At 39.1% G+C, this 18734-nt stretch overlaps 1 protein-coding gene across 1 annotated transcript in view; it reads right to left on the bottom strand.

Annotated features, from left to right (window-relative positions):
- LOC150086944 (protection of telomeres protein 1-like) overlaps nucleotides 1–18734 on the bottom strand; it is a 186486-nt gene that overhangs the window by 55675 nt on the left and 112077 nt on the right. The window contains exon 6 of the mRNA XM_090372328.1: nucleotides 2886–3012. Coding sequence (XP_090228454.1) covers nucleotides 2886–3012 — 127 coding nt within the window. The remainder of the gene's footprint in view (nucleotides 1–2885; nucleotides 3013–18734) is intronic.

The following is an 18734-nucleotide window of genomic DNA, read 5'->3' as shown; positions in this document are numbered from 1 at the left end:
TGAATTAGACAAACTATTGACAAGTTGCAGAGCCCAATTCAAATTTCGAATTTCACTGTGAAATACAACCTGCAAGGCATAGGCCGAACACCAATGTCCTAGTTCATGTTGCAATAGCTCACCCTGAACTGTCATTAACCACCCTGCCAACCTTTGTATCATCTGCACACTTAGACATTAAGTCTGATATACCTTCATCAATATCACTGATAAATATTGAAAACAAAAAACGTACCCAGCACTGAACCCTGCAGAACTCCATTAACAATATTAGTCCACAACGAGCAGTGCCCATTGATAACCACTCTGTCTTCTTCCACTTAACCATCCCTTTATCCTTAGCAGTATCTTACCCTTAATGTCACATTGCTGCAGTTTGTACAGCAGTCTTTTATGTAGAACAGTATTAAAAGCCTTCCTGAAATCCAAGTATATGATGTCAAAATTATTTTTTGCATCCAGTTCCTTGGTCACTGCATCATAGTAACCTATCAGACTGGTTAAACAAGACTGCCCATTGACAAATACATGCTGCGATTGCAGTATAATTGCATGCATGTCCAAATAGTCCTGCATTACTTCTTTAACCGGTGATTCCATTATTTTTCTTAGAACAGACGTTAAAGCTAACAGGTCTGTAATTACTCATGTCATCTTTTGATCCCCCTTTATGAATTGGGGATATATTTGCACATCTCCAGTCCATAGGGTCCTCTTATAATTATGGCTAAGAATTTACTTACCTCCTTTGCTGCCTCCCTTAATATAATTGGATAGATTCTGCCTGCACCAGGTGCCTTTTTTTATGTCCATCCTCAACAATTTCATCTCCACTTTCCTTTCAGTTATCACAATGTCATTTAGCTCCTTGCTACAGTTTGATAAACTTATAGCATCCTCTTCCCCAAAGAATTCTTTGTGTGTGAATGTAGATGCATTCATACATATTCAATTTGTCTGCAACCTGAGCAAGGTCATCAACAGTTAACACATAGACATTAAGCGATCCAATGTGATTCAACCCCTTCCTTCTACTGTTAATACAAGCTTAGAAGTTTTGCTGTTTTTCTTTTCATTTTTTGTAACAAGTTAGGCTAACTAAGACAGATTATGAGAAGTCATAACCTCCTTTGTGACTTGATTACAGACTAATTTATATCTACCATAGAATTCTATATCAGCTGATAATTTATATGTATCCCATGCACTTTTCTTCTCAGCCATGTGTCTCAATAGTTTGTATGACATCCATTTAGGTCTAAGCCTTGAACAGTATTTCTTTGTTGGTATGAAATGCCTAGTAGCATTCTTTGTTTACTTTCCTGAATACTTCCCATTTAGAATTTGCTGTTGGTAACATCATCACCCAATTTAAAAACTGTTTGAGACCTCTGTAGTCACCCTTATGAAAGCACAAGCCATTCCCTTTATTTACCCTTGACAGCAGTTATTCTTTAATTAAATTTCACATTAGTACACTGTGATCAGTCCACCCAGTGGGTCTTTTACCTGCAGATTCTTAATGCATGAAGAATCACTGCTGATAACCAGGTCAGGAGTATCGCTTCATCTTGTTGCCTCTCTAAAATGTTGCTTTAGAAAACAGTCATTCAAGGAATTCACAAAAGTCTTGCTAACGTGTGTGAACAACCCACAAATTCCAGTCAGCATCTGAACAGTTAAAATTGCCCATTATGAGAAATTCTGATTTACTGGCTCACTATTTCCCTGTATCACAATGTCATTAGGCCTATAACCCACTCCTACTCTCAATTTTGTTTTTCTAGTGCTTATATCACACCAAACTGACTCAACGTTGTACTTGTGACCCATATCAACTGGATGCACTGCCTTAGATTTAATATTCTTCTTAACTAAGAGCATAACCCCTCCTGTCCTTCCTGTATACATTGTATTCCACATATTTAAATTCAGCATCACTTATGTCTGAGTGACACCATGTCTGCTATTCCTACAATGTCTGCATTTGAAGACTTAATCAGTATTTCAACTTCATCAAATTTATTTACAGTGCTCCTAGCATTAGTGTATATGCAAGTATACAGGCATGCATGTGTTCTTACTCTTAGATACCCTAAGAGTATGAACACAGCCCATATATTCATTTGTTCCAAGATCCACAGCAGTGCCTAAAATCGCAGACACTTTGCTTTCCAGGTTGCTGCGTGTACCAATAGTATCAATGCAAGAATCACTTTCACCTCTGCCTGTGGCTCTACTTAAACTATTAGTGTGTACCTCCTCCCCAACAAGTTAAGTTTTCAGATCCACCTATCACTACCTTGATAGCATCAGCAAATATTCTTGCACCCCTTCTATTCAAGTGTATCCCATCCCTGTAAAAACAGTCTCTCCTGTTGACAAGAAAGATCATGCTGAGAATAATTCTACCACATTAATCTTGTACAGTTGAGAGGCTTTTCAATCAATTTGGCCCTCTCCAGGGCCAAATTGATTGAAAAGCCTCTCAACATATACTCCCTCCTATCATGTCTGGGCAGAATTGCAGACACTTTCAAATTCAATCCTAACTTGTGACTTTTTGCAAACATTATCCTGTACTTGTTAAGTAAGTCCTCAGAGTAATTGCACCCCCACAATGATGGTGTATCATAACTGCATTCAGTAAATTCATTTACTAATTATTAATTTATGATGATAATTATTACATAATTATATTCATAATTTAAAACTTAATTTTTCAAAATTTCAGGATAAACCCTAAAATGACATTTTCTTCATATTTCTTGAGTTAAATTTCAAAACTGCCAGAGTTTTTTTGATGACCTCATATTATTTTAATTTATGCTCAACCAATCAGTTCCATATTACATGCAGCAAAAGAGCATTACTTACTTACTTACTTTGAGATGATTTCATTTTACAGTGAACAACAACAGCATATACATAAAATCTCTGTGTTTTTTCTCCAGAATATGCTTCTTCTATTTCTTTTAATGTTGTATACTGATATGATCGTGATGGATATCCCTAACAAATTTAAAACACTGTTTTATTTACAATATTAACTGTTCTACAATGTAAACTTTTAAAGCATAAATAATGTGTATATATGTCAATTTCACTATGAACACAATAAAAAAACTGATAAGCTTGGATACTATGTTGAAGAAACAAAGTTGATGACAGATGATACTGATATCCTCGTTCCTGCTTTCAGCTAACTATTTTATGCATAATTCAAAAACTTACAAGTAGATTTTTGAGCTCCCTATGGGAGCTCAAAAATCTACTTGTAAGTAGATTTTTGACATGTCAACTTGTAAAAGTTGACATGTCAACTTTTACAAGTGTAAAAGTGTAAAAGTTTGACAAATCTACTTGTAAGTAGATTTAAACATGTCAACACTGCTCTTAAACATCTACTAAACTGATGGTGAAAATAGTGTACAAAGGGTACTAGGAAAGTTTTGCAATATGACGCAACAATGAATCACAGGAAGCTGCTTGTTGCTGCATGTTGAGACATGTTCATACGTGCATAGTAGCCGCCACGCCAAGTCGATGGGCTCAGTTATTCATTAGTAGTGAGAGTGTAAAGTGCTTGCGATGGCATCGTGGTCACGAAATGAGATAAGGACAGTTTTGCGGTATAATTTCATGCGTGGTTTAACCATAGACCAGTGTTTAGAAGAAATGACTCTTGCACTAGATGATGACTGTCCACATCGTACAACGATATTCAGGTGGTATAGAGAATTCCAAAGGGAAAATTTCACTCTGGAGGATTCTGAGAGGCCGGGAAGGCCACGAACGTCAGTTACGGAGGAAAACGTTACTGCTGTGAGGAAAATGCTTGACGAAAACAGGCGAGTGACCTACCAACAGGTAGAGGATACTTTGGGCCTAAATGCACCAGCAATTCGTTCGATTCTGCAAGATCATTTGCACGTGAAGAAACTTTGTTCTCTCTGGGTGCCGCGGCGCCTCCGTAGCCAGGTGGGAAGGAGCAGCAGTGCGTAGCACACGCTTCTTGATTAGACCGAGGTTCGAGCCCGTCACCACCAAATACGAAGGATGCGGAAAGGTCAGGGTATAACCACCGCATATCCCGGAGCAATATGGCCTTAGTTGCTAATGCTCCTAAAAACCAAAAAAAAATAACAATCTGGGTGCCGCATCAACTGACTGAAGAGCAGTGACACAACGTGTGACTTGGTGCCGGGAGACGTTAAAAAAGTTTGATAAGGGACAATCTCGATATGTGAACAACATCGTGACAGGTGACGAGACTTGGCTGTACTATTACGATCTGCCGACCAAGGCTCAAAACAAAGTTTGGGTCTTTGATGATGACGACACACCCGTAACTGTCAGAAAATCCCGATCTGTAAAGAAGAAAATGATAGCTGTATTTTTCAAATCGAGTGGAATTGTGGAACGTGTCGTTTTGGACACGCAGAAGACAGTCACAGCTAAGTGGTATACTGAACAATGCCTGCGTAAAGTCATTGGATCTATGAAGAACCTGCGGCCAAAGTCAAGAATGGACACCTGGTACCTCCATCACGATATTGCTCCAGCGCACCGCGCCAAAGCCTGCACCGAATATTTGACCACGACAGGACTGAAACTTCTCGAGCACCCTCCCTACAGTCCAGACCTTGCTCCCTGCGACTTTGCACTGTTCCTGCATGTGAAAATGAAGCTAAAAGGGAGGCGGTTTTCCAGTGATGAGGTCCTTCTACGGGCTTGGGACAACGAGTGTGCTTTACTCCCTAGTGAAACTTGGCAGAACTGGTTTAAAGATTGGTTTCGGAGGATGGAGAGGTGTATTGAATGTAGAGGAAATTACTTTGAAAAAATTAAATAAACAAAGCTGTATTGCAAAACTTTCCTAGTACCCTTTGTATTGTTCTCATATTGAGGTCAAGTCAAATAATCAACTACTCACTGACTGAAGGCTAATTTCCACACATTTATCCTGCAAATGTATTTCATCTACAATCTGATTATATCATTTAAATGAAATAATTGAATGATTTGTCATGATCACATAATTTTCCACAATCAAAATAATCAATTATGACCTCTCAAATATGTCCATCACTAAAGGTGCCTGCTTTCCAGACACTGAATGAAGGACTTCAGTTCTCAGATAGATTCTTCTGAGAACCGAAGTCTTTCTTGGTAAGAACACTCTTTTGATCCATTAATCTCACTGGTCTTCTCTGCACCTGCTTTAACATATCCACATCCTTCCTGAAATTATGTTTCCTGACATGTATGCAGCACTCAAGATGTGGCCTAACCATTGCCTTATATAATGATATAATCACTTCCTTATACCTGCTAACAAAGCAATATTTTATTTTTTATTTATTTTTTTTTTGAAAACAAAGGTGTAAAACATATAGCATGTTTTAAATTTTTTTTATTTTTTATTAAAACTTACATGAAGTAAGCTTTCTAAATTAGATCGTACGTATAGCTTAGCTTATACGTACTTAAAAAAGCTTTCTAAATTATTAAAAAAAAAAAAGATTAAATACAGGCACTGTTCAAGAACAATTAAAAAAATAAACCCAAAACATTTCCTAGAAATTAAAAAAAAAAAAGTTGAGTATCTATCAGGTTATCTGCCATCATTTTTGCTAAACTTTCTTGTGCCACCACTGCTGGGTTAACACTAGAACCATGTGATGGTCTGACCATTTGCCTACTTTAAATTGTTGCAGTTTTGCAACCCTTTTAACTGCAAAAGTGTGAGTCATGACATTTCCTAACTTTCCATTAACTTACAGCATGCACAATTGCAAACAATTTTGCACACATTTTTCTTTTAAATTTTAACTCTATATCTAAAATTGCCAAAGCAATCAATTTGAATATTTGTAAAATTTTGAAAAAATTAGCTAATTTTTATTTAGTTAATCAAGTTTTTGCATTTATTTACTTATGACAAACATTCATGATTCGAGCCATCCTATGGTTTGTGCAAGTACATGCCCAGGTGCATATATCTACACGTCCGTGCATGCCACTTCAGGTCTAAGCTTGTGTAGGAGTCACTACTATATACTACTGTGCTGTGCCATTTTAAATTAGTCTAGGTGAAACTTCACACGTGGAAAGGCATTTAAGCAATTTTTACAGTGCTAGTTCAATTGTGTTATGAGGAGCGGCACAAAAGTAATGCCTCCTATTTTTTTCCCTCAGAAAATTTAATTCCTACAACTATGCCTTTTATATTAATTAATACTCAATCATCAATAAACACACTGTTATTTTTCCACAAAATCACCAGCATTTTCTATGCACTTCTGCCATCTCTGAGTCAGACACAGTGTTCCAGTTCTTAAAAGTCCTTACTCTTGCTCTGCAGGGCTCTGTGAACACTGTGCTTGAGTTGGTTGTCGTCCACAAAATGGGTTCCAGGAAGTTCATCTTTCAGCGGGCCGAAGAGGTGATAGTCAGAAGGCGCAAGATCCAGGCTATGAAAGGGGTGTAGAAGAATAGTGCACCCCAGTTTTTCAATGGCCTCCATTGTGTGCAGACTGGTGTGGAGTTGAGCATTGTTGCGGAAAAGAAGAACCTCATTAATGAGGTTCTTCTCATTAATGAAGAACTTCATTAAGGTTTTTGTCTGGTTGAACTATACGGATGTGGGCTTTAAACTCTTTCAACGTTTCCAAATATCGATCTGAGTTGATTGTGATGCCATTCCAAGAAGTCCACAAGCAAGATCTCATCTTGGTTTGAAAACACTGTTGCCAGGACTTTACCAAGAGAAGGCTGTCTTTTGAACTTCTTCTTGCACAATGAATTTTGATGATGCCAATCCATCGACTGTCTGTTCATTTCAGAGTCATAAGGGTGGACCCAGGTTTCGCCACCTGTCACTATGCGTAAAAGAACTCCTCTCCTTCACGCTCGTAGCACTGGAGAAGTTCCGTACAGATGACTTTCTGGGCTTCTTTGTACTCATGTGTCAGCATTTTCGGGACCCACTGGGTGCAAACCTTGTAGCCTAGTTCCTTTATGATGGTTATTGCAGCAGGTTTCCCTACACCTAAGGCATAACACAATTTGCATGTGGACTTATTGTCCACATTCCAGCACTTATTGTTGTCACCAACATTACTGGCTGGCCACTTCAGAGCTTGTCAACAATGTCACTTTCTCCACTCTTAAAGTGTCCTACGGTATTGTCACCATAAACATTTTTGAGATGCATGTGGATTTTGATAGGCATGACGTCACTTCTTCCTTGGTAAGAAATTCAATCACTACTCTTATACAAATTTTATACTATCTGTGTGCTACACTCACGAGACCGATCATAGTGCCACTCAGTATGGTGAAATTAGAGACCTCTAGTGACCACTCAGTGGCACGTGAAATGATCTACAGCACCACATTTGAAAGTAAAAAATTGGGAGATATTACTTTCAGTACCAGTCCTCGTACAAAATGAGGTGATCTTCTGGTCTTACAAAAGAGCAGATTCAATTTCAACATTAAAGTTTACAGATGATACAAAGGTTTGCAGGGTTCTTAATGACAGTATGCTACTACAACAGGATCTAGAAAAGTTGGGCAGATGGGCTGGGAAGTGGCAACTGAAGTTTAACATCGACAAACGCAAAGTACTACATACGGATAGCAGTAACTCCAGAGAAATGTACCAACTGTTGTGGTACTACACTCAGGGTAATGGAGAATGAAAAAGACCTGGTGGTTACTGTGCAGTCAGATATGCAGTTTTCTGAGCAGGCCAGACAGGCTGCCAGAGCAGATCATGAGGTCTTATCAACGGTATACAGGAATTTTGCTAGCAGGGATAAGGAGGTGATTATCCCCTTGTATAAAGGCAATGGTCAGGCCACACCTTGAGTACTGCATACAGGTCTGGAGGCCTCATTTTAGGAAGGATGTAGAGTTTCTAGAATGAATACAGATAAGTGCAACAAGACTGGTGAGGGGAACAAAAGGGAGCTCTTATGAAGAAAGTAGTAGTAGTAGCAGAGGCATGTGATGCAAGAAAGAAAGCGTATGAGCTTATGTAGCATCAGCCAAAAAAGAAAAAAAAAACAATTTCACACAACCATTCCCACTAAAAGTTTGACCTGTTTCTCCTTGAATTTATTTAAGCTACCAATTTGCAGAACAATGACAGATGGAAGTTTGTTCCAGCAATTAACCGCCTGCTGGCTAAAGGCAAATTTCCGCACACCTATTCTACGACTGTTTTTCCTCAATTTGAATTTATGTCCCCTTAGCTTTGTAATCTGAGCAAGTGGAAGAATCCCATCAGAATTCAACATGATCAACTAATTTAAGGCCTTAAGGCCGCTACACCCATGCAGGCAAACCTGTCAGTTATGCCTGCGCAGGCACACCTGTACAAGTATACCGGAGTGTGTGGATGCACAATTATTTTGACCTGCACAGGTGACCGGAGGAAATATGAAAAATCATTCGATTTGCCTGAACCAGAGTGGCCTGTGCAGGCAAACCGGAGCATGTGTAGCAACGTGCCAGGTTTGCTGCCAGATTGGGGGGGGGGAGAATTTCCCTATTCGATTATCATTAATAATTACATAAATTCTATGAAAAAAAAAAAACACTTCGTTGCAAATAATAAGCTAACTATTGCTAAAATGTCATCTGTCAATGCCATGGTCAGCCGACTGAATGAATGATGACAGGTTTACCGGAGCGTGTGGATGCACTATGGGTGTCAGGTAGACCTGGACAGGCGTGCCTGCGCAGGCATAACTGACAGATTTACCTGAACGTGTGTAGCGGCCTTTATACATCTCAATCAGATCACCTCCCAGGTGTCTAGTCTCCTGCCAATGCAATTTGCAGAACGTAAGCCTTTCTTAGTAAGAGAAACTCCCCTTCATTCCCCTCACCAATCTTGTTGCCTTTCTCTGTACACGCTCAAACAACTCTACATCCTTCCTAAAATGAGGAAGGATGTAGACCTGTATGCAGTACTCAAGTTGTGGCCTGACCATTGCCTTATACAAAGGGATAATCACCTCCTTTATCCTGCTAGCAAAATTCCTGTATATTCCTGTATTTTGACAATATCCCATGACTTGCTCAGGCAGCTTGTCTGCATTATTCAGAAAACTTCATATCTGACTGCACAATCACTCCCAGATATTTTTCATTTTCTACCACCCTAAGTGTAGTACCACACAGTTGGTATGCTCCTCCAGAGTTACTTCTACCTATATGCAGTCTTTGCATTTGTCAGTGTTAAACTTCAGTTGCCACTTCTCAGCCCATCTGCCCATTTCTAGATGCTGTTGCAGTAGCATACTGCCATTACTGTAAAAAAAACCAATCCTGCCAACCTTTTTTATCATCTGAAAACTTCGACACTAAGCCTGATATACCTTCATCAATATCATTGATAAATAAAGGCTTAAGTTCTCCAAATTGCAGCATCTGGAGACTATACACCCGAGAAGTGATCTGATTGATTTGTACAAGGCCTTGAATGGATTGAGCAGGCTCAAGGCTGATGGGATTCTTCCTCTTGCTCAGATTACAAACCTGAGGGGGACATAAACTAAAATTGAGGAAAGACGGTTGTAGAATAGATGTGCAGAAATTTGCCTTTAGCCAGTGGGTAGTTGATTGCTGGAACAAACTTCCATCTGTGTTGTGGAAATTGATAGTTTAAATAAATTCATGTAAGAAGTGGACAAACTTTAGGAGTGAATGGATGGATAAAATGGAAAGTTTTTTTCTTTTTCTTTTTTTTTTTTTTTTTTTTGGTTGATGCTGTATAAGCTTACTTTCTTGCATCATGTGCCCCTCTGCTAATTCTAATGCTAAAACAAGTCTGGAGAGGAGAGTGGAGATAAATTTATAGAAGAAAGTGACAACTGGATTCCTCCTAATGAAAGAGATGAGGAATCTAGTAATAATGAAAATAATACTTCTGATACTTGTTCATCAAGTTATGCTGTAGACAATAATACACAGCATCATAATTGTAAGAACTATGTGTCTATCGGTGGGCAGCAAACATACTTCAAAACGTTGGCACACAAGGGAAGTCATAAAAGCAGTCCTTCAGCTGGATGTGCACTACAAAGGAACATAATTCACAATAACCCAGGGCCAACTCCTTACAAGACAAAATGTGTATGTATTCTGTGGAAAGCTTTGTTTATTTGTAGACCCTTCAAAGATAAAACTGAAATCGAAGTGCAAAGACAATTGAAGAATAATGATTGGTCTGCATCCATTCAAGAATGTGATGCATCACTTTAGCTCACAGATCATATGGTGCTGGAAATTTATAACTCTATAGTTTGTGATCACCCATATGGTGGCTTCAATTTTTGTCATGACACAATATCATGTAACACCTTTCGTGGAATTAAGTAGTTCTTAAGATTCAAAATAGGTTCTTCAAGGAAGGAGCATCGAGGAAATGATAAATTTGCTTTAGTTTCAGAAATATGGTGCAAATAAAAATTTGCTATATACCTGGAGTAAACTTTGCTTAAAGCAGCTAGTTCCAACTAAAACTAGATGCTGAATTTACCCAGTATATGGCCAAAAAACTAGACAAAATTTGGTATGAAGTTTTGGTTGGCAGCTGACACAACTTCGAAATATCGACTGAAGGGCTTTGCTTATTTGGGAAAAAACAATATGTGCCTATAGTCTACTACTTTCTGAATATGTTGTCCTAAAATTAATAGAATGATTTTTGAATCGAGGTAGAAATGTGACCACTGATAACCTCTTTACCAGTTTTGAATTGGCAAAGAAATTAGTCCAAAGAAAAAAAAAAAAAAAACCCTACTCTGGGGGAACTGCGAATCGTGCTTGTAAAGAAATTCAAACATTCATAAAAAGGAAGGCAGAATTATATTTCACTTCAGTTTTCAAACTTGATGATTGCCCTCTGAAGAATTATCAGGCTAAAGCAAATAAAAATGTCATAATCTTGAGTACACTTCAAATAAGTGTAGCCATAAGTAATGGTACAAAGAAGAAACCTAACACAATATTATATTACAATGAAACAAAATATGGGGTTGATGTTTTAGACCAAGTTACTAAAATATATTCAACAAAAGCAGGTTCACATAGATGCTAGTTCACATCTTTTATAATACATTATATCTTGCAGTGACCAACTGCTTGGATTATTTATAAAGAAGTAACAGGGAACGTTATGAAGTAAAGAGATTTTATATTGAATCTAGCTAAAGAACTCCAAAAAGAATATATAGATTAACAGAAAGCAGTAGCTCAAACCAGTCACAGTAGCAGCCACGACAAACCTCTCAAAAGGCATCAATGCCAAATTAGGTGATGCAAGGCAAATGAAACTACAGAAATGTGCAGTGTGTAAAAAGTATGTACAGTCAATTCTGCTATAATGCAGTGCATGTGTTCCTAAAAATCTCCACATTATGGTATTTCACGTATTAAAAACAATAGGGCTTATGAGAAATATAAGGATAGGGGCAGAGCATTCAAAAAAAAAAAAAAGTTCAGTCTGGTAAGTAAAACACTAAAAAAAAGTTAGAAACCCAATAAAATTGCTAACACAGGTTAAACATCTTAAATTTCTAATACATAAATAAATATTAAATTATAAAAATTAATATTATATTATAAAAATAGTAAATATAGCACTTTACCTTGACAAGATATGAAGTTTGTTTGTTTGATTGTTATTTCTGTTCACTGATATTTTCTTTTTTTTTTTTTTTTTTTTGGATTGTAAAATTTAAAACAGTAAAAAAGATAAGCAATCAATAATGGCAAACACGGGACTTACAAATTGCACAAGTGAGATACGGAGTAACAAGTTTAGAAGCTTAAAAAATAGGAATGAAGAGAAGATTCTGAAAATTTGTATTTTATATGATTGAAGATTTCGTAGAAGGGGAAACACATTTCACCATAATAACATAAAAACCCACAGAATTCCAACTAGCAGTACTATAGCAAATGCAAGAAGATTGAGTTTACTACCCATTTATAATTAATTGCACTAACTAAAAAGCTCGATGAACTGGGAACTGCAAATTGTTTTTATTGTTTTATGGTAGTGGCTTCTAGAAATGTGGTCCTCTTGCTCACGCCATTATGCCTCACGAAATTACTGTTCGAACAGAAAAATATAAAACATGAATTGGCCTACAATATCACTTGTTATCTTTGTGAATACAGTATCAAGTGACAACAGTGTGTCTCCCACCAATATAACTGAAGTAAATGGGAAATATAGCTTTCACACATTTGACATTTTTTAAACTGTGTAAACTTGTATGTGTCGCTACGTTCAGCTTGGTGCTTGGTTTTGCATTTCACTTAGTGTTACTCGCAGACAAAATCGTGCATGAGCGAATGCAAAAATCAAGTTATACTCACATTGTTCCCTAATGCAGTGGTCTCAAACTGGCGGCCAGCGGGCTGCATCCGGCCCCCGAAGCAATTTTACAGAGTCCACGAATACATTTCAATTATGTATTTGTTGTAAATACTGTGCTTATAGTTTTAGAGACATAGAGATATGGACTGAGCTTATGTGTGCAACTGCTATTGAAGGAAAAAGAGTTAGAATGAATAGGTTGGGGCTTTGTCTTTGTCACGGTATGCTTGTAGGCCAGGCCACGTGACTGGGGTAAGGTGACAGTACTTACTATGCAAGTTGGTACAATCAGTAAATTTAGTTCGCCAGCCAACAGTTGGTGGCGTTTCAGTATTCTGGTGTTTCCGATTTTTTTTTTAGAGTTGGTACTTCTGATATATATTTTCCTTGAGTCAGTCACTAGTTGGTTAGCTGGATGCACAGCTGCATAGTTCATATTGCTATATAGATGGAGACAAACTAATGTACGGCTTATAAAACCTGTTTATATGTGCTTGTTGTTAGATCTACAATGTAGATCTAACAACAAGCAGTTAGCATTAGCATTAGTAGAGGCATTTGATGCAAGAAAGCAAGCTTATGCAGCATCAGCAAAAAAAAAAAAAAAAAAAACCACTTCCACATCACCCCTCTATTCGTTCGAAATACCTGTCCAGCTGATCCTTAAACTTATTTAGGCTATCAACTTCCACGACAAGGGATGGAAGTCTGTTCCACCAACCAACAACCTGCTGGCTAAAGGCAAATTTCTGCATGCCTATCCTACATCTGTCTTTCCTCAATTTGAATTTATTCCCTCTCAAGTGATTATTCTGAGCAAGAGGAAGAATCCCATCAGCATTGAGCATTCTCAAACCATTCAAGGCTTTATACACCTCTATCAGATCACCTCGCTGGTGCCTAGTCTCCAGACACTGTAATTTGCAAAACTTAAGCCTTTCTTCGTAAGAGCACCCCTTTGTTCCATTCACCTTGTTGCCCTTCTCTGTACTCGTTCCAGCAGCTCTACATCCTTCTTGAAATGAGGCCTCCAGACCTGTATACAGTACTCTATGTGTGGCCTGACCATTGCCATATACAAGGGAATAATCACCTCCTTATTCCTGCTAAAAAAATTCCTATATATCATTGCCAATTAACCATGAGCTACTACTCTTGCAGCCCATCTGCACAGCTCAGAGAACTTCATATCTGCCTGCAAAACCACCCCCAGGTCTCTTTCATTCTCTACCACTGTCAGTGTAGTACCACGGAGTTGATACGTTGCTCTGGGATCGCTGTTTCCTATATGTAGTACTTTACATTTGTCAATGTTAAACTTCATTTGCCACCTCTCAGCCCATCCGCTCAACCTTTCCAGATCCTGTTGCAGCAGCACAGTGTCACTAATGTCCTTGACAACCCTGCCAACCTTTGTATCGTCTGCAAACTTGGACATTAAGCTTGATATACCATCATCAATGTCATTTATAAATACAGAAAACAATAATGGACCCAACACTGAACCCTGAGGGACTCCACTAATAACATTAGTCCACGATGAGCAGTGTCCATCGATTACCACTCTCTGCCTTCTCCCCCTCAACCACCCCTTTATCCATAGCAGCAATTTGCCTCCAATGCCACACTGCTCCAATTTGTGCAGCAGTCTTCCATGTTCAACAGTATCAAAAGCCTTTCTAAGATCCAAGTATATAATATCAAAGTTATTCCCTGCATCCAGTTCTCTTGTGACTGCATCATAGTATCCAATCAAATTGGTCAGACAAGACTTCCCCTTAACCAAACCATGCTGTGTCTGAGCTATAACTGAAGTCTTGTCTAGATGATCCTGCAGTGCTTCTTTAACCAGTGCCTCCATTAATTTTCCTGGAACAGAAGTTAAACTCACAGGTCTATAATTACTTGTGTCGGCCTTTGATTCTCCTTTGTGAATTGGGGTCACATTTGCACATCTCCAGTCTGTGGGTACCTCCCCTGAGTTCAAGGAAACTCTCATAATTATTGCTAAGGGTTTGCTTAGTTGCTTTGCTGCCTCCTTTAATATAACTGCTTTGACGTCTGCTGACGAGGCTACTAGAGACGGTCGTGTTCCAAGCCGCTAAGTGGATTTTTCTTATTTATTGATTTGAAATTATTGTTTTTCTAAAACTTTTGATTTAAATTTAGTAGTATAACATAATTTTGTGATTTTCTGATTAACTTGGTGTATTTATTCTTTACTCGGCCTTGTAATTGCATAAAAGTATCGGTAAAGGTTTCCACGTGTTTCAACTCCGCTAGCGTTCGTAATTTTCCCGCCATTGTGATACGATAGTTGTATGCCGTACTAGATAGCGTTAGTTGAACTTCGTTAGCAGTTTTATTGTACGTTTAAATAAATACATATAACGACTTAGATTACAAACATAATATAATTAATTATATTAACATAATTAATAACATAACATAATTAATTATAATTAATTAATTAATAGAATCATGACTTGACCAGAGCAGCAAAGCAAAAGGCTCAAGCTAATGGAAGCGCTGTGGCTCAGAGCAGAACTGAGGAGGGCAGTTGTCCTCTGACTCACAGCCTTATAAAATGCACCGTTTGCTTGATGTTTGCAGAGCAATCGGGAACGGGACATGATACTGCCAAGGGGGATGTCTTTGTGTGTGCGCGATGCAAGGAGTGTATCGATATCAGGCAACAACTCGGCGTTCTTGTGGGCCTATATGAGAGCTTGAAGGACAGGGTGGATGCCCTCGAAGAAACTAAATTGAGGGGCCCATCAAGCTCTCAGCTGCCCACATCAACGCCAGAGCTTGCACTTGGGCATCGCGTGACACAGAGACAACCCCCTAGGCAGAATGCGCTGGTCCCGAAGGAACTAGTAGTTGTTGGTGACTCTATTGTCAGGGAAACGGGGAACATGCTTTGTAAAAAAGATAGGTGGAACAGGACCAGGGTATGTCTGCCAGGGGCAAAGGTTGATGACGTTGTAGAGCGAATATCATCTTTTAAGGGCACAAAAGGTGATATAGTTGTACACGTTGGCACTAATAATATTAAGAGTAGGAGACCGGCAGAATTACTTAACAAGTACAGGTCACTGTTGAACAAAAGCCGAGAATTAGGGTTGAATTTGAAAGTGTCTGCAATTCTGCCCAGACACGATAGGAGGGAGTATATGATGAGAGCATGGCCAATCAATTCGGCCCTGGAAAGATTGTGCAAGGCTCAAGGGGTAGAATTTTTTTCAGCCTGGACTGTACTTGTTAACAGGAGAGATTGCTTCTACAGGGATGGGATACACTTAAATAGAAAGGGTGCAAGAATATTTGCTGATGTTATCGAGGCAGTGTTAGGTGGGTCGGAAAACTGCTAGCTTGGGGGGAGACAAAGACCAATAGATTGACAGTAGCCACTGGCAGAGGTGAAAGAGATTCTTGCACTGCTTCTATTAGAATGAGCAGAAGCCTGAAAAACAAGATGCATGGTATTTCAGAGACTGCTGGGAGCCATTGCGATACAAATAAACACATGGGTTGTGTTAGGGTAGCTAAGAATAGAAACAGGTGCAGGTATACTTGCGTGTACACCAATGCTAGGAGTTTAGTAAATAAATTTGATGAATTTGAGGTATTGCTCAAAACATCAAAGGCAGATATTGTTGGGATATCAGAGACGTAGTGTCACACAGATATAAGGGATGCAGAACTGCAATTTGGGGAGTACAACGTCTACAGAAAGGATAGACAGGATAGGAAGGGGGGAGGGCTTATGCTATTAGTTAAGAAACACATAAAAACCAAGGAAGTGAAGCCAGTCGACATCGCTGGACAGTGCAGTGTTGAGTCAGTTTGGTGTGACATAAGCATTGGGAGATCAAAATTGAGAGTAGGAGTGTGCTATAGGCCAAATGACTCTGATGAGTATAATAAGGAACTGTACAGGGAAATAGAGTGGGCCAGTAAATCAGAGAGTCTTATAATGGGAGATTTTAATTTCCCAGATATTGACTGGAATTTGGGGGCTGGTTACTCACACACTAGCAGGGTTTTTGTGGATTTATTGGATGATTGTTTTCTACATCAGCATGTTCAGGAGACAACTAGAGGGAGTAATACTCTTGATTTGATTATCAGCAGTGATTCTTCATGCATTAAGAATCTGCAGATAAATGAACCACTAGGTCGCAGTGATCACAGTGTGCTGAAGTGGGATTTACTGAAAGAGGTAACTACCATTAGGGGTAAAGGGAAGGGTTATTGCTTCCGTAAAGGCGACTACGATGGACTGAGACAGTATTTAAATTCTATACAGTGGGACCAACTGATGATGTTACCAACAGCAAATTCAAAATGGGAAGCATTCAAAGAACGTATCTTGGAAGCTACTAGGCTTTACATACCAACTAAGAAATATTGTTCAAGGTTTAGGCCAAAATGGATGTCAGATGAACTAATGAGGCATATGGCAGAGAAGAAAAATGCATGGGATACTTACAAATTAACACATGACACAGAAGCCTATGATAGATACAAGTTGATATGCAACCAAGTTACAAAGGAGGTTAGGCAGGCGAAGGCAGATTACGAGAAATCCTTGGCAAGGGATGCAAAGAAAAACAGCAAAGAGTTCTTTACTTATGTAAACTCTAGAAGGAAGGGGATGAATCAGATTGGTCCACTTGATATTGATGGGTCAACTGTTGATGATCCTGCTCAGGTAGCTAACAAACTAAATGAATATTTTGCATCGACATTCACACATGAGGAGTTATTCAGCAAGGGAATGCCAGAGGTGTATTCAACTCTAGCAGTAAGCTACAGAATCCTGAAATAACTGAGAGTAAAGTGGAAGAGAAACTGTTAAAGATAAACACAACTGGGGTGGATGGGATCTATCCAGTTATATTAAAGGAGGCAGCAAAGGAAGTAAGCAAACCCTTAGCCATAATTATGAGAGCTTCCTTGGACTCAGGGGAGGTACCCATAGACTGGAAATGTGCAAATGTGACCCCAATTCACAAAGGAGGATCAAAGGCTGACACAAGTAACTATAGACCTGGGAGCTTAACTTCTGTTCCAGGAAAATTAATGGAGGCACTGGTTAAAGAAGCACTGCAGGATCATTTAGACAAGACTTCAGTTATAGCTCAGACACAGCATGGTTTTGTTAAGGGGAAGTCTTGCCTGACCAACTTGATTGGATACTATGATGCAGTCACAAATGAACTGGATGCAGGGAATAACTTTGATATTATATACTTGGATCTTAGAAAAGCTTTTGATACTGTTGCACATGGAAGACTGCTACACAAATTGGAGCAGTGTGACATTGGAGGCAAATTGCTGCTATGGATAAAGGGGTGGTTGAGTGGGAGAAGACAGAGAGTGGTAATCAATGGACACTGCTCATCGTGGACTAATGTTATTAGTGGAGTCCCTCAGGGCTCAGTGTTGGGTCCATTATTGTTTTCTGTATTTATAAATGATATTGATGATGGTATATCAAGCTTAATGTCCAAGTTTGCAGATGATACAAAGGTTGGCAGGGTTGTCAAGGACACTACTGACACTACACTGCTGCAACAGGATCTGGAAAGGTTGAGCAGATGGGCTGAGAGGTGGCAAATGAAGTTTAACTTTGACAAATGTAAAGTACTACACATGGGAAACAGCAAACCCAGAGCAACGTATCAACTCTGTGGTACTACACTGACAGTGGTAGAGAATGAAAGGAACTTGGGGGTGATTGTGCAGGCAGATATGAAGTTCTCTGACCAGTGCAGATGGGCTGCAAGAGTAGCTCATGGAGTATTGTCAATGATATACAGGAATTTTTCCAGCAGGGATAAGGAGGTGATTATTCCATTGTACAAGGCAATGGTTAGGCCACACCTAGAGTACTGTATACAGGTCTGGAGGCCTCATTTCAAGAAGGATGTAGAGCAGCTGGAACGAGTACAGAGAAGGGCAACAAGATTAGTGAATGGAACAAAGGGGTGCTCTTACGAAGAAAGGCTTAAGTTTTGCAAATTGCAGTGTCTAGAGACTAGGCACCAGCGAGGTGATCTGATAGAGGTGTATAAAGCCTTGAATGGTTTAAGCATGCTCAATGCTGATGGGATTCTTCCTCTATCTCAGAAAAATCACCTGAGAGGGCATAAATTCAAATTGAGGAAAGACAGATGTAGGATAGACGTGCGGAAATTTGCCTTTAGCCAGCGGGTGGTTGGTTGGTGGAACAGACTGCCATCCCTTGTGGTGGAGGTTGATAGCCTAAATAAGTTTAAGGCTCAGCTGGACAGGTATTTTGAACGAACAGAGGGGTGAA

The sequence above is a fragment of the Mastigoproctus giganteus genome, chromosome 4 (assembly GCF_048544385.1).
Source record: "Mastigoproctus giganteus isolate SK-2022 chromosome 4, ASM4854438v1, whole genome shotgun sequence".
NCBI lineage: Eukaryota > Metazoa > Arthropoda > Arachnida > Uropygi > Thelyphonidae > Mastigoproctus > Mastigoproctus giganteus.
This window is presented reverse-complemented; position numbering and strand designations above follow the sequence as displayed.